We start from the raw sequence: 16,827 nt of genomic DNA on the forward strand, positions 1-16,827 counted from the left end.
ACCTGCCGGGAGCGTCGCCATGACGACGCAGACGCGCTCACGGCGTCGCCTCCCGGACGCAACCAAACTCCCCAGAGACGTGGGGGGGATACGGGTGGTCGCGGCTCGAGGTCCAGAGGCTGTGGGTCACTTCTGGGGACTCGGAGCAGTCTCTGGGGACTGAGGAAGAAGACATAGAAGGACTTATGAGGTGCAAGACCAATGAATTTTCGAGGGGAAATGAGATAGTTGGGAGACGTATACACTATACATCCTGAGAATGGATCGCGGGAGAGTGGATGGCGGCGGGCAGAAGGGGGCGGAGCCTACCAAGCTCAGTGGGTGGAGCTTCCCTGACTGACGTTCAGTCCTCGACGCCCTGCTTTAAAAGTTCGGGTTAGGCTTTCCATTATAATAAATTTTAAACATATACAAAGGCAGACAGAATAGTATGATGAACCTTCAACATCCACCTGCAACAATGATCAAATCATGGCCAGTTTTGTTTCATCTATACCTTTCCTCTACTCCCTGTATTTTTTTTGAAGAAAATCCCAGGCATCATTTCAACCATAAATATTTCAGAATATACCTCCAAAAGATAAGGACTATTTAAAAAAATATAATCACAATACCTTTATCTAAAAAAATCACAATAATTTCTTAACATCTTCAAACACCTGGTACTCAGCTGACATTTATATGTCATAAGGTTTTTTTTTTAGTTTGACAGTTTGAATCATAATTCAAATAAAATCCACACATTACAATAGATTTTATATGTCCCTTAGATCTCTTTTAACCAATAGATTCTCCCTCCTTACCGTTTTTGCTGTTGTTGCAATTTATTCATTGAAAAAACTGTTTCTGTCCTAATACTGATATGTAGGGGTTATTAACCATGAAACTGGTCCAGCTCCTCAGACTTCCTGCCCTGTCTACTCCACCCTGCTCACCCATAAACATTATTCTTTACACAGACGACTCCGGCTTCTCTCTTCCTAGGAGCTGTCCTTGGCTCACTCCCTCTTTGAATGACTTGACATTTGCATATATGTTCCTTCATGTTGATAAGAGATTATAGTAGGAATCCAATAAGGATACCTGCCCTTCCCACACCCACATCACCTGCACTGCATATGCTTTTGTTTTCTCCCTACTCCCACTGGGAATGGTCATTTTTTTCCATCTTCCCACTCTCCATTTCCCTTCTTCTACCTAGCACCATCACTGATTAAAAATCTCCCTGTTTTTCAAACCTATCACTGGAGATGGTATATCCTCTACCCTTCCCTTAGCCCTCCAGACCAGAAGAACTGTTTCCTTCCACTTTGTTTTGTCATCTTTTTTTCACACTTTTAATATACAGAATCCCTCATTATCTGTGTGTTTTAAGCTGCAAAATTCTTAGGAGGAGAGGTGCTTTATCTTTGCCTCTACCACAGCCCTTGACACAACTAATTGTTCGTAGGGATTACACAGTAATTGTCAGCCAAGTGAGTAAAAAAAAAAAATCATTTGCTTATATAGTATATTGCTTTAGTTCTTTCTGTTTTGTTGCCCCAATAACGTTGTAGATTTCAGAACAGGGGTTATGTTTCCCATATTTCCAGACCTTTCCAGTCACCATGATTGAGCTGAAATCATCAAATGCTTGTTTCCATGCACTTTTTAATGGGTACTGGGTAATGCTTTTTGATTTGCCCTTAAGTTTTCAACTAAGTTTGCCAAATTCCCTTTTTTATGTGTAAAGGTATATAGGTAGTTAGGTATGGATACAGATATAATACGTAGGTCTCATACAGTCAATTAAGCAAATGGCATATTATTGTGTAGTGGACACCATTAGTTGTCTACTTTCTTACAAACAGAACCCCAACTTTGCTAATGCTTCTCCTTAATCCCCAGTTCCCTAGACCGTACTTCCAGCAGTAGATTCTGATTAGTCTACACCAATCGTGGAATTGCCAAACCTCTTGCCCACCACTGATTTATGATTGAGTATATTACTCAGTTCTGGCCACAGAGACATTAGGAAAAGGCTTCTGGGAGACCTTAGGAAAAGGCTTCCTTTCTCCTAAGTAAAAGACATACATAGCTAACAGTATTTTTCTCTTTCTGGACACTGTGGTGTCCAGAAGTGACACCTTGGAACTGTAGCATCCACCAGAGGTCATGAAAGGCCCTAGCGTTAAGGTGAAGGTGAAGGAGGTGAGGAGGATAGCAGAGCAGGATGACAGGAAGAAGACTTGACCTAGATGACATCACCTCACTTCTCAGTGTTCGGTACCCAAATCCTTTCTCTCTTTCTTTCAGCTAAAAGCATTTGGACATACAATGACTTTTCAACACTTTCTACTGAATGTGTAAACTGTAGCATGGAAGCTTGGTAGAAATGTAGGATTTCAGGTCACCTCAGATCTACTGAATCAGAGCCTGCCTTTTAATAAGGAGATTCATGGACACATTAAAGTTTGGGAATCACTGAACTGATGCCCTACAATTCCAGCTGTTTTAGATAATCAATTATTTAATCAATATATTTATGTATTTCACATTGATTTCACTTGGCATTTGCAATAAGCAGAATAGAAGGGTACCTCCAAATGTCCATCCACAGATGACAGGATAAAGAAGATGTGATATATACATACAAACACAATGGACTACTACTCAGCCATAAAAAAGAATAAAATAATGCCATTTGCAGCAACTTGGATGGACCTGGAGACTGTCATTCTTAGTGAAGTAAGTCAGAAAGAGAAAGAAAAATACCATATGATATCACTTATATGTGGAATATTTTAAAAAAAGGGCACAAATGAACTTATCTACAAAATCGAAACAGACTCACAGACATAGAGAACAAACCTATGGTTACCACGGGTAAAGAGGGTGGGAAGGGATAAATTGGGAATTCGAAATCTGTACCTCTTGGGGGGTGATGGACATGTTAGCTGTCTTGATTATGGTGGCGGTTTCATGCGTGTATACATCTCTCAAAATTCATCGAATTGTGTATCTGAAATATATGTAGTTTACAGTACGGTAATCATACCACAATAAAGGTGTTTTTGAAAAAAAAAAGAAAGAAAGAAAGAAATTGTCCAACAACAACCAAAAAAAAAAAAACAAAACATACAAGGTTATCCTAGCCTCAGCTAAACTAAATGTAATGAGGTGGGTGTGACAATGGGCACAGAAGCTGTGAGCTATAAACTTAGGTAGCACAGTGGGAGCAGTGAATTTCTTTGCTTAAAATTCCTTGGTGGCTTCACAGTGTACAGAAAGGAACATTCAAAATCCTTAACACAACCTTCAAGGCTCTGCGGGACCTGAGAGCCAGCCCCTCTCTCCCCCTGCTGCCTCCATGGCCCCTCTTCCTGGTGAGTTAAAGCTGGCTGAAGAGTCCTTGACGCTCCTCCCACGGAGAGGTGGGGACCCTGTGCCCTCCCATTGAATCTGGGTGGATCTGTGACTGCTCTAACTGCCTAGCCCGGTCCTGCCTGAATTTCTGACCTCCAAATTCATAAGGTAAAGTAAAAATGGTTGTTGTTTCAAGCCTATCAGCTCTGGGAGAGATGAGGCTGCAGCAGTGTATAACCGGAAATTTGGCGAAGTCCTACTCAGCCTAAGGATCCCTTCCTTAGAGGGGTTTTTCCTGGTTTCCCTTTCTGAGTAAGGTCCCACCCCATTATCCTCTCTCCCAGCCCTGGGTTCTCTTTGTTCAATGCACTTATCGCGGTGTGTGGTTCTAGACGGACGGCATTATCCTATCTGTCTTCCTAGATTATAAGTTCAATGAAGTTTGACTTGTTTACCGCTGTATACTCATCACCTTGCACACAGCCTGCATATGGTGGGACCTCCAAGATATTTGTAGAATTAAGTCACTAATGAGTTATGCCAAGAGAATTCTAAATATATGTATAATATATACATATACAATATGTGTGTGTATACACACACACACACGCATACACATGGGGTGAGGGCGAGGGTATAGCTCAATGGTAGAGCACATGCTCAGCATGCATAAGGTCTTGGGTTCAATCTTCAGGTTCTCCATTTAATATATATATATTTGGAATATGGGCAATATATTTATATAGTTCAAAATTCAGGAAGTAAAAATTTTCCCTCCTACCCTGTCCTTAAACCTCCAGGATTCCCTTAGAGGTAACCTGTGATATCAGGCTCTTATTTATCTTTCTGGGCATATGCTATACATATATAAGCAATTATATATGTGGTTCTATTTGTAAGCAGTTCACCCCTGTTTAAAAGCCCCAATAGATCACTCTTTTGTCTTCTTTTTTTAGCTTAAAAATAGATCTGGGTGATCACAAAACCATGTCCCATAGAGTTAACAGAAGCTGATAACTAATAAAAACTCTTGAACTTGTCTCAGAACAACAGATAAAGGAACAGCTCATTAAAACCCCTTTGCTTATAAACTGCCCTCATTAATTGTTTGTTTTCCTTTCCCTCCCTTCCTCCCTCCCTCCTTCCTTCCTTCCTTCCTTCCTTCCTTCCTTCCTTCCTTCCTTCCTTCCTTCCTTCCTTCTTCTTCTCTTTTATTGCATACCCTCTCAGCTTTACACAGCCCAGTTATTTTACAGGAAATTGGAGTCAGCTTCTGCCCAGAGGGAGCTGGCTGGGGCTGGGTGGGACTACTGATCCTAAAACTGAGCCTGCGCAGAGGTTTGATGAATGGCCTGTTGACCTCAGAGGACTGGAAAACTCCACTACAGATCATGATAAGCGCCTCCATTCTGAATATGCAGAAACATGTAACAGAGACACTCCTGCACAGAATGACGATCATCTCACCTTTCCTCTACCTCCAATCACCTTTGCTCACGCCTGAGACCACCTTGCGTAACCCATAAATATCCTAAGCCCCTCCCTTTGGGGAGGTGGATTTGAGACTGGTCCTCCCATCTCCTCCTTTGGCTATGTGACAAATAAACTCTGTGCTATAAGCTTGGGTGTCTCAGCATCTAGCTTGCTGTGCGTTGGGCAAACGGACCTGGTTCAGTAATCATCACTCCATATCTGTACGCAAAGTACCTCCTCATTCATTTTGGGGGTTGCAAATATTGAGTAATTTATGTAACTGGTTCCCTATTGCCAGTTCCCTATTGTTGGATATTTAGGTTGTGCCTGATCTTTGGCCATTATAACAAAGTTGAAATGATTTAGACAAATGCATTTATCATTTCTACAAACTTTTGCATATATCAATTCATATACATGTAAGTGTATCTGTAGGAAATGTCCTCAGAGGAGAAGTTCTAGGTCAAAGACTCTGTGTATGTGTATTTTTGGTGGGGGAGAGGGAATTAGATTTATTTAGTTATTTATTTTTTTTTAATGGAGGTACTGGGGCTTGAACCTAGGACCTTGTGCATGCTAAGCACATGTTCTACCACTGAGCTATACCCTCCTCTGTGCATGTGTAATACTGATAACTACTGTTGGGTCACTTTTGTGTTTCCTTTCCTGTAAATCCATGTCCCTTACTCATTTTTCTGTTGGATTCTTGATCTTTTTCATATTGAGTTGCTGGGGCTCTTTATATATTGTGGAATTAGTCTTTTGTTCCTTGATAAGTGTTGCAAGTTTTTTCCAGTGCTTATCATTTGACTTTGCTGTTAATGGTTTTTCCCTTGCAGAATTTTTTTTTAAATTTTATGTTGTACCCATTATGTATTGCTCTATAACAAATTACTCCACAACTTAAAACAACCATAATCGTTTACTATCTCTCATGATTTCAGTGGGACAGGAATTCAGACAGGGCATGGCAGAGATGGCTTGTTTCTGCTCCAGAATGACTGGGGCTTCAGTTGGAAGACCCGAAAGCTGGGAGGTGTAATGGTCAGAAGGTATCATCTTGCAGCTGATGCTAAAGCTGCCAGCTGGAAGCTGGGATGAGGCTCTGGGCCAAAATACCCGCAAGTGGCCTGGACTCCCTCACAACATGATCTCTGGGTTCCAAGGGCAAGTATTGCAGTGGAGAACCAGGTTTAAGCTGAATATCCTTTTATGACCTAGCCTGGAAATTTGTGCAGCATCACCTCCTCCTCATTCTGCCAGTTGAAGCCGTTACAAAAATCCACCCAGCTCTAAGGAGAGGGAACACAAACTCTACCTTTCGATGGAGAAGTGTCAGCATCTTAAAAGGGCCACATTCTCTATTCCTCTGCCATTGATTGTGGATGTGAGACCACAGAACCACTGTAGCCATCTTGCCCCCAGCCTGAGCTTAGCCAACTCAGAAGAGGGCAAAGCCAAGAGGACCATGGGCAAACAGAGCCTGGACCATGCATTAGTCCACCCTGAAGCACTCTCTGTCTCCACTCTCAGTCATGTGAGCCGACACTCATCCTAATTGCTGCTTCAGCCAGTTGCACCTGGTTTGATGATTATCTGCAGCCAAATGCATCTTAATCGCCATATCTAGACAATTTAATTGCAGTGAGTTATTCTCACAACCTCATGGCAATGCTGAAAGATTGGTATTATTTCCCCCATTATATAGAGAAGAAAATCGAGGCTCAGAGAGCTAAAGTAACTCGCCCAAGGTCACGTGGCTAACTGATGACTGAGTCAGGATTTGAGTCCAGGTTTGTCTGCTGCCAACATTTTTTTTCTGAATGTCAAGCCAAATGGCCTTAGGAGGCAGAATTATGGGGGGCCTCTGGGAGGCCGGAGAGCACCTGACCTTTCTTTGCTCCATCCAGTGGAGATAAGGGCATTAGCAACACTGTCCTTCAGGTATGGTTTTATTTGCTCTCTTTTATTGGATCTGTTTGAATGATAATATTTCATACAAATATTCCAAAGGAGGCTGACAAATGGAGGAGGACAATAAGAAAAGTAAAGTAAAAACTGCTTTTCTGAGACAGCCAACCCCCATTTCCAGTGTAAACAGTGAAGGTGGACCATAAAAACCTCATTAAAATGTCAGTGTTATGCCTTTGTACTTCAGCACTGAATAGGAAATCATGCGTGCCCCATTATTTATGGTTCATCAATAATACATTAGCTTGACTCCCAGAAGAGCTCACATGCAGGAGAGAACAGACTTTATTGTTTGGTTTATTGAGCAGCTGTAGGGGCAGAGCAAGTTTATGTCATTGGTGTAGTCGTTTGGTGAAGGCTTAGACCTGGGCACCCCTTCCTTCCCCAGTGTGCCCCGCACTCCCCCACCCCCAACCAGACCCTGCAGCTAGAGTGTCACTTTCCTGGGAGGACTTCCTTAAGTGTATGTCAGGGCTCTTTTTGCTACAAGTGACAGAAATGAAAAGTTACAAAAAATTAGAAATTACCTATCTATCTGTCTGTCTGTCTGTCTATCTATCTATCTATCTATCTATCTATCTATCTATCTATCTACCTATCTATCTATCTATTAAGAGAAGATTCCATCACAGCTGCACGTAGGTGCCAGAGGACGGTGTTAGGATTTAGTCTTCCTTTGTCTCTGGGATCTCTCCATAACATCCAAAGGCTGCCATCTTGCTCCTAACTTGAGCATGATGCCAATACCTAGGTTTTTGTTGGTGCCTCTCCTATTGGCCCAGCTTTTGTCATGTGCCCATCCCTGAACCAATCACTGTGGCCAGTTGGTGGAGGTGACGCTCCTTGCCCAGGTCTGGTTCATGTGCTCACCCGTGGGCTGCTGGTGGTGACGGCCCCAGCCAAGCCACGTGATCTGAGAGTGGGGGCTGGGGAGGGAGCTCCTTGTACCAGAAGACGAGGGAACGGAGGCTGGCCAGACACAACCAACACATGTCTAGTAGGTCGAACCTTGTAAAATGGTCAATATTCAAGTGTAATTCACCCACAAAAATGATGAATGATGTGACTCAGCCTATGACGTTAACCCACAAGGCTCAGTCTGGTCCCTCAGTATATGTTCCCATAGAACTTATCACAGTTTATGATATCACAGTTTATGATAACATTCTTACTTCAACCAACCAATAGCTTTGTTAAATGTGTGGTTGAGCAAGCTTCTGACATTTCGACTACCAGCCTGAGGCATCTTTCTGGGCCTCTTGCTATGATTGATGGTGCAATCGTAGCACCATGGGCTTTGTGCAGACAGTTTCCCGAGGCCTCTATCATTGGCACAGAACCTGGAACAGAGTAGGCGCTCAATAAATATTCATTGAATAAATGTACTTAATTTAAGTTCTCCAACAAGTGTTTATTTCTATTGGAAACAGGCAAATACATGTGTGTGTGAGTGTGTGTGTGTGTGTTTGTGTACCTAATTTCTTGTTGGAGAAGTGATACAGGAAAATGAATGTGGGGTGAGAGAACGTCCGTGTCCCAGGTCTTTTGGCTGAGTCCCTGGGAAGTGCCCCGCCAAGTGTGGGTCCTTGTTTTCACACAGGAAAGAATTTAAGAGCGAGCCACAGTTGAGTAAAGGTAGATTTATTTAGAGAGACACATACTCTATAGAGTGCAGGCTGTTTCAGAAGGCAAGAGAAAAACCACAAGGTGTTGGAGTTGGGTGCTTAGCTTGAAGTAGAAGTAGTTACACACTCCATAGACAGAGTGCAGTCCATTTCACTCAGAAGGAAGAGTAGCCACGAGGTGTGGGGATTGTTCATTTGTATGGGCTCGGTAACTTCATATGGTAACAAGTGAAAGGATTATTCCAACTACTTTTGGGGAAGGGGCTGAGGTTTTCAGGAATTGGATCACTGCCCACTTTTTGACCTTTTATGGTCAGCCTCGGAACTGTCACGACGCGGGGTTGGGCGGTGTGTGTGTGTCATTCCCCATGCTAATGTATTACAATGAGCATATAATGAAGCTCAAGGTCTACTGGGAAGCCAAATCTCCTGCCATGTTGGTGTTAATTGCTATGTTACTTCTTGAATGGCTGTGCCCTGCCCTCTTCCTTCTTGTCTCAGAAGTAGTTACAAATAAGCCTGCAGCCAATCAGGTGACCCCTTCCCACAAAATGAAGAAATAAATGAATCAGGTTTATTACTGAATAAGCATTAAACCAGACTCTGATGCACATCACCGGCAATCCACAAAAGAGATGGCAAAGACAAACAGAAATCTCACCCTTTTATATAGCCAGGCGGATACAATCCATTGCACATATGCTAGCTGCCTTTACCAAAGGAAAAAGAAAACTCCTATCTTTTTGATGAGCAGGAAACTACAACTTGGAGCCGAGAACCTGGGCTAATCTCTCACAGCATTAGGAAGATGGCGCACCATCTTGCTTGATGTTCACATTTCAAATAGAAGCTTCCAGGACCTTCTAGAAAGACATTCCTAGGATGCAAAACTGGTGAGAGGCTTATCCAGGTTTATAGAGATTTACCTCCATCTCAAAGAAACAGAGGGGATTTATAGTCTTTCTAAACGAAATCCTGGAAAAAAAGAGAGAGAAGACAAGATCTCTTTCCCTTTTGACACCGGGGAAACTTTTAAATTTAATTTGGGGGAGAGGGATTTGCACTGCAGGAGAGGAGAAATCTCATTCCCTCTCCCCTCCTAGGTTCAATGGCTGAAGCTTGCAAATCAATCTGATAAAAGACAGAGAAAAAAACAGTTTTAATTACTTACCTAGGCATTGTTCCCACAAGGAAATGAGAGTCGAAGAGGCGACCAGATGATTGAGGTTTATATACCATCTTAGGCTTAAACAAAGGAAAAGAGAATTTGGGGCTTCCGGGTGGGGGAGGCAGGCTACGCAGGAGAGGGAAGGAGCATTATGGTGAGGAGGTTTGTCTTGCTATGCAGACAAGCGTCTCTTAGCTGATAAGCACTGTCTTCTGGAGTAGCTCTTTTCCAGGTATATAGATTTTTCACAAATAGAAATTTCCTTACAAAAGGGCATATTTATTCTTCATTTGGGGGCAGTTCCGGGGAAGAAGAGAGCTTTTCCTGTGTCTGTGTGTTCTCAATTGCCTTTAGCTCAAAATTGTCCTTATGGCAAAGTGGCATATTTGAAGGTGACAGATTCTGGTGCCCTTCAGCCCTTAGCCTTTATTCTACTTCACTGGGGTGATAAGAACAGCTGTATGAGACCATCAGAGAACACGTTACCCTCAAACCAAATACAGGATCTCCCATCCTCAGGGTAGTAACTTTCAAATTACTCTGATGAGAACTTGACTTCTAGTGTTTGGGGCAGTGTGACTTAGGTTTGGATGCCTCACTCCACCTCCGCAGTGTAACTAGGAGAAAGGGACTAGACTCGAGGCCTGAAAAATCACCAAAATCAAAGAGATGGCCCCCTCTCAGTCACTCATGGGGGTTCTAATGAAATGTAGAGGGCGGACATACAGTACTTCCACACAATCACCCTAACAGTATCTATGGTCTCACGTGGTCCTCCAGGATCTTCTTGCTCTCCCATCAAGAGGTGGAGTTTATGCTGCTGCCTCTAGAACCTGGGCAGGCTTTGTGATTGTCTTGACAACAGAAAGCAGCAGAAGTAGCACCAGTGACTTCCGAGGCTGGGTCATACATCACAGTATAGTTTCCATCCACTCTCTCTTTCTTGGGACAAGCATCTTTGAGACCAAGAGCCACTATGCAAGAAGTCCAGGCCCCCTGAAGCTGCCTGATGCCGAGATCATGGGGGGAGAGCACCTAGAGACAGAGGTAGACAGTGAGGAGCCCCAGCTGCTCCAGCTCCAGTCCCCTGAGCCAGCACATCTTGGAGTGACTCTGTCCGACTGCAGCCACGTAAGACACTCTAAACCAGAACTGCCTGCTGAGCCCAGGCAACCCCCAGAACTGTGAAAGAATAAGAAATAATTGCTGTGGTTTTCCATCACTGGATTGGGAGGTAATGGGTATAAACGTGATGGAAACAGCTGGGGCTCAAAAGACCAGAGTTTCAGTACCAGCAATCCCACCTCCCCGCTGTGTGATCTTGAGTTACAGCGCCGTCAGTCTCAGCTTCTCCATCTGTTAAATGGGTAGAATGATATGATATTTCCAGGTGGGGTTGTTCTCCTTTCACCTCATCTCTCCCAAATCTATTTTCTAACCTCTCTACCCAGGAGGTTAAACTCTGTGGACAGTTTCTCCCCCAGTTGTCTGCCTTGTCTCCGGCTTTGGGCTGGGTTCAGACAATGGAAGGCATCTCCGGGAGATTCAGTGGGCAGAAGAGAGGTCAAGGTATCTGTCCTTCCACCTGACCCCCTTGCCAGGTCACTTTTGACAAGAGCTGCCTTCCTCTGTGGTTAAGATCCTAAGGGTGGCTCCACTTCTGAGGGCAGCTCTTGCCAGCTTTGGGGAACACTGCTTTCTCTCTTAGAGAAAAGTTAAAGAAAAATTATTCTGGGGGCAGTATGTAGCTCAGTGGTAGAGCACATGCTTAGCATGCACAAGGTCCTGGGTTCAATCCCCAGTACCTCCATTAAAAATAAATAAGTAAATAAACCTAATTACAGCCCCCCCAAAAAAAAGACAAACAAAAATTACTCTGACACTTGTTAAACTGATAAGGAAGACTTTATTCAAGAAGTTATGATAAGGGTATTGAAATAGGGGAGAGAGCTGGGGCTCAGCTTTGACTACAAGAACAATCGGGGGTTTATAGCCAAGGAGCAGGGTGAGGGTGTCAAGGGATGCAAGATTACTAAGAGGAGATGTCGAGTAGGGAGATTCTTGCTAAACTGACTTAACAGCATTCTTGCTCAAGGCAGGACAGGATTTAGACATCAAAGGTGGGGGATGAGGAACTTGATGAGATATCAGGGGTGATCAGATATCAAGGGGGGAGGATTCTCAGTAAACAGAGGGCAGGATCCTTGCAGAGGATGGGCTGGGCAGGCCAGAGACAGATGGGGCCAAGGTCAAAGCCTAGTCGAGAAGAGGGCTCAAAGGACTCTGAGTAGAGTTTGGTCAGGGAGGGTCTTTGTCCCCCTTCAGACCCACTACTGCTGACCCTTGGCCCCTCCCATGGCTTGTTGGTCCCCTTAACCCTGCCCACACCTCTGCCATGAAACCATGCGAGGAATGGGTACTCTCTTTTGCAAGCCCCTGAGCGCTGCTGCTACCTACCCATGAAATTGTTTTGAGGATCAAATGAGATGATTCATGCAAAGAGCTTGGGAAATCCTGATGGTAAGGGACTCATCCTCATGATGGAGAGAAATCCTTGTACAGTGCAAAGGACACAGGAGCTTTGGGCTCAGTCCTGGGCTCACATCCGGGCCCCACCCCTTGATGTGTTACTGGGGGCACATGCTTATCTTCCCCAAGCCTCAAGTTCCATCATATTAATCAAGGAAAGTAAATCTCTCTCATATATAGTCTTGGAGGCTTGGCGATGATAACAGCCCCCAAATGATTAAAAGACTCCCTCGCACGTGGCAGATATTAAATACATCATTAGTTCCCGACCCTCTTCCTTCCACCCCTATTATGAAATTGTTTTCTCAGGCAGATGTTACAAAGTCAGCAGCTACATCCAAGGCTTGTAAAAGGGCCTCTCACAGAGCTCTTCAGATCCTGTTCTCAGTACTCTGAGAGACAGAGCCTCCTATGTAAGGAAGAATGGCTTGCCACAGGCCAGAAACTTATTGAATTGCCCAGGACAAATGTTTCCCTTTTTCACTGGAGATGGGGAGGCTCCAGTTTAGAGCACAGATTGCAATTTGTATTGTTTTCCCTTTGTCTCTTCATCAAAAAAAGCAACATAGAGGGTGGTTACAGAAACTATTCAAGCAACATGAAAGCCTATAGGGTAAAAACGGCAAGTCTTACCTCATGCACTTTCAACTACACCTTGAGAGCATTGAGGTTTAAGGGACCCAGTCAGTAACATTTTTCTTTCCAGCCTGAATCTTGAACTAACTGATAAATCAGATTAAGACAGATGGGGCCGAATATCACTTTTGTTGGTGATAATGTTTGTCTCGGAGAATGTGGTTTATACTTGTGGGCCAGAATTAGATAAACCTCCACCTGCCACTGGCCACACCAGATTGAGGTAGTCAGAGCCTTGACCTCCAGTGACAGCCTGGCCCAGGGCTATCCAGTCACAGGCTCTCCGCAGGTGGGAGTGCCATCAAAGGAAAGATGCATGCGTGTGTGTGCATGTGTAGAGCCTCATGCCATCCTTATCCCAAATGCATCATTCATGCAGAGCTTGCCTCACCTCCGTGTGTGTGGGGAGGGTGGAGAGGGAGGGGGTTAATGAGCGGGTAGAGCGAGGTCAGGATGATTATACTAATGGCCGTTCTCCATGAAGAAGGAAACACTGAGGGTGGAGCTAAGTGTACCCTTTCACACACGTTACCTCCTGTTTTCTGTCCCTGGAATAGAGATTCTACAAACATCCTTGCACATATTTCATGGGCCCTCGGGTAAACACTTGTGTAGCAGAAGTTCCTAAAAGTAAGTTAGTGGTTACGTCTACATTAGGCTGACAAGTGCTGAGCACTGACGGTGGACCTGGGATTGCTGAAAGCATTTTTTCCCCTTCTATTTCTGCCGTGACTTACCAGTCTCACCTTATCAACAGCCTCTTCAGTTAGGGAAGGCAGCTAAGGGCTACCGCATGTTACTTTAACACCTGCTTAGCAATCTGAGAGGAGATCACTCACTTAGAATCAGGGTCAGCCATGGGAGGGTAGATCCAGGCTTTCCCATCTGATCTTCTGAGTCACCCACTCCTGGTAACGTCATTGATCTTCTTCCACCCTCAGTGCCCTCCTCTGTCTAACAGGCATAAAATCACCTAGGGGTTCAGGGAGAATTCAATGAGCTGATGTACTTAAAAGTGCCTGGGAGAAAGATCGAGAAGGAGAGACAAAAGGAAAGGGAGTGGGCACCAGGGCAGAGAATGAAAAGAATTGGGTCTGCAAAAGCCATTTGAGGGTGCCTTGTATTGAGAGGCCAACATCCAACCTCCAGGATATCTGAGCACTCCGACTCAGGATGAGCAGCTACGGGCATATCTGCCTGATGCTTAAGTAACCTCCCAGGGACACCAGGAAGCACAAAGCCTCCGGGCGGTTCACCTTCAGCACAGCCCCAAACGCCTGGGTGCACCAGAGGGTCCTCCTTGATCCCGCCTGATCATCAGAGGCTTTGCAGTGTGATGGCGCTCATGGGTGTGAAACTTTCTGGAATGAGCTTGAGTAACTAGTAAGGAAGAGAAATAAAGTGAAAATCGGAAATAGAGTAGCTGCCCCACAGAACAGCTGCAGTAGGGATTTACTGAGCACCCGCTGTGTCACAGGGCACGAGCCCAACCTTCTTCCAGCCCGAAGGTGGGTTTTATTAGATGCGTCGCTCCGGATGAGAACAGCTCAAAAAGGGGGCAGGGGTGGCCCAGCCGCATGCAGCTTAAGGGGTGGCAAGGCTGGCCCAGACCTTGGAGAGGGCTCTTGCCGGACGGGAGGGTGTTGCCGCGTGGAAGGTTGAGCCCACGTGCCCCCTCCTGCCGTCCTCCGCCCCCCTCCCCGGGCCGAGCCTGCGGAAGCCGGCTGCAGGCCCCGCGCCCTCCCTCCGCCTCCTCCCCTGCCGGCCTCCGCGCCGGCCCCCCGCCAGTCGGGGCTGGGTGGCGGAGCGCAGGCAGCGCCGCGGCCTTATCAGTGGGCTGGGCGGCTTAGCGCGCGGCCACCTCGTCCGAGCAGGAGCGGTCCCGGGCCCGCCGCGGGTCGGGTGGTCCAGCCATGGCTCCCCGGGGCGCGACGGCCGCCCGGGGTCCGAGAGCCTGCGGGGAACGCTGAGCTCCCGAGCGGCCGGTGCGCACGGGCAGGCGGCCGTCGGGGCGCCCGCGGGGAGGACACCCGGCACCATGCGCCCCCGCCTGCCGCCGCTGTCACCGCTGCTGCTGCTGCTGCTCGCCTGCGCCGCGCACAGCGTGAGTATGCGCCCCTCCGGTTCCGCGCGGGATGAGGGTGGAGGGGGACCCCCAGGTCTTCCGCTGAGGAATAGGAACCCTTACCCCCATCGCCATCCATCCTCAACAACTGTAATATATCAGCTCCTCTCCAGAAGGCCCCCTCCTCCAAAATTAAAATAGCTTACGCACCAGGCGAAGGCACCACTAGGTTAAATTCTCTTGCCCTCCACCCTACCCCCTCCTCCGGGAAGCTCCCCTAAGGTTCTCCTAGACGGAAATTCTGGAGACGCCCCTGGCAATGCCTTTTGTGTGCTGGGCACTTTGCCTGCATTATTTCATTGAAACCTCATAGTCACCTTTCTAGGTGGAGATTATCACCCACACTTCACAGACAAGGAAACCGAATTTTGGAAAGACTAAATATCTTGCCTCAAGAAAAGACAACTGAATCCCGGTCTATTCGCGCCAAAGCCTTGACATTTTCACACACACTGGGCTGCGAATGGGAAAACCTCCCAAAGCTTTGGCCGCAGCTTCCGAGTCTGTGATGGGACCGTTTGCAGTTCCCTCCCTCCTCTCTCCTGTGGAGTTTGGCTTCCTAATGTCTGTGTGTCTGGGACTCCTGAGAAAAGCTCATCTCCACGAATCAGGTCCAGGGAGGAGCTGGAAGAGACAAGAGAAGGCAGAAGGGCGAGTGGCTTGTTTTCCTTTCCCACAGAAACTCCAGGGCACCAGGGCCTCTCCCTGTGGGATCTGTGAATAAGAGAGTGGCTGCACCTGGACTGGCTGCATGGAAGCAATGAGGAGGGCCTGGCAGGGTGGGAAGTGGGGTGCAGATTCCAGAATGACTCCTTTCCATCAACATTCCAAACTGGCCTCCAGGGCCTCTGTCCCAAGAAACTCCCCAGGGAAAGCACTTGGGCACCCAATTCTGAGTCTCCAGTCTCTGTCCTGGGCAAATCCTTCCTGGTGTCCAATGGCCTTGCCTTCTTGTAGTCCTCTCCTGTTTGATCATAAGAAAAACCTGCTTCCCAAGATGATGGAAGTGAGGGTTGACACTCGGGAGGGGCGCATCTTTCCGGCAGCTCCCTAGCATTCCAGAGTGGGGCTCTCATTCCCAGCTCCCTGGTGATGTTGGAGCCTCCTCTCCGTGCTGGTGTGGGAAGGTGCTAGGGCATCCACTCATTAGTCTGAGTTCCCAATTTGGGGAAATGCCGCCTGAGACACTGGGGAGAGTTCAAAGCCAAATGCAGCCTAGAGGTGTGCTGTTAGTGCCCAGGGATAGGAGGCAGCAGCTCCTTTGTGACCCTTCCAGCCTCCTTTTTAAGTAGCAATTGTCAGCAGGAAACAACAGGTGGTTGGGCTTCAGGACTCAGGTTCAACCCACATTTTAATCTCCAGGGGACCCTCGTGGTATCACAGGAATAAACAGAGGGGGAAATGGGAGCCTTTGCTTAGTTCAGTGTGTGCTTTGGACTTGTCCTTACACATCATTTTCATACACTCATGTGCTGCTCTGTGTTACTACGAGGTGGTTTCCTGTAAGTCTTGGTTCTCTGGTTATCTTATGGTCTTATCCAGACCTGAGGTTCACACTTCTTAGTGAGAACTCCTTCTCAGAATGGAACTGACTTACTTTGGTTGGAGTTATTTCCCTGTCTGTGAAACCCTGGGTTTTTTTTTTTTTCTTTTCTGTTTGACTCTGAGTGGTCAGACATTTGATTTTGAAATTTAATGGTATTCAAACAACTATTTATTTGGGGCTTCCTCTTGAGGGGAATCATAGGCATCTTTCTAATGGAGGGGGTGGTCATGAAGGTCAAGTGGACTGAAAAATGGTGATGGCTGATGGGGCAGTTTTCTGAGATCTCCGTAGGAAACCGTGACCCCACCTCCCTTTACTGTACCCCCTCCCATGCATCTAATGAGGATTTTTACCTGGAACAATATTATAATTATTCACCAGCACACCTGTCCTCAATACACGTGCTTCG

At 46.2% G+C, this 16,827-nt stretch overlaps 1 protein-coding gene across 1 annotated transcript in view; it reads left to right on the forward strand.

Moving 5' to 3' along the window:
* Positions 1-14,536: 14,536 nt before the first annotated feature.
* SCTR (secretin receptor) overlaps positions 14,537-16,827 on the forward strand; it is a 70,014-nt gene continuing 67,723 nt past the window's right edge. Inside the window, exon 1 of the mRNA XM_072960837.1 lies at positions 14,537-14,851. Coding sequence (XP_072816938.1) covers positions 14,786-14,851 — 66 coding nt within the window. The 5' untranslated portion in view covers positions 14,537-14,785. The remainder of the gene's footprint in view (positions 14,852-16,827) is intronic.

This window comes from Vicugna pacos, chromosome 5 (assembly GCF_048564905.1).
Source record: "Vicugna pacos chromosome 5, VicPac4, whole genome shotgun sequence".
Classification (NCBI taxonomy): domain Eukaryota; kingdom Metazoa; phylum Chordata; class Mammalia; order Artiodactyla; family Camelidae; genus Vicugna; species Vicugna pacos.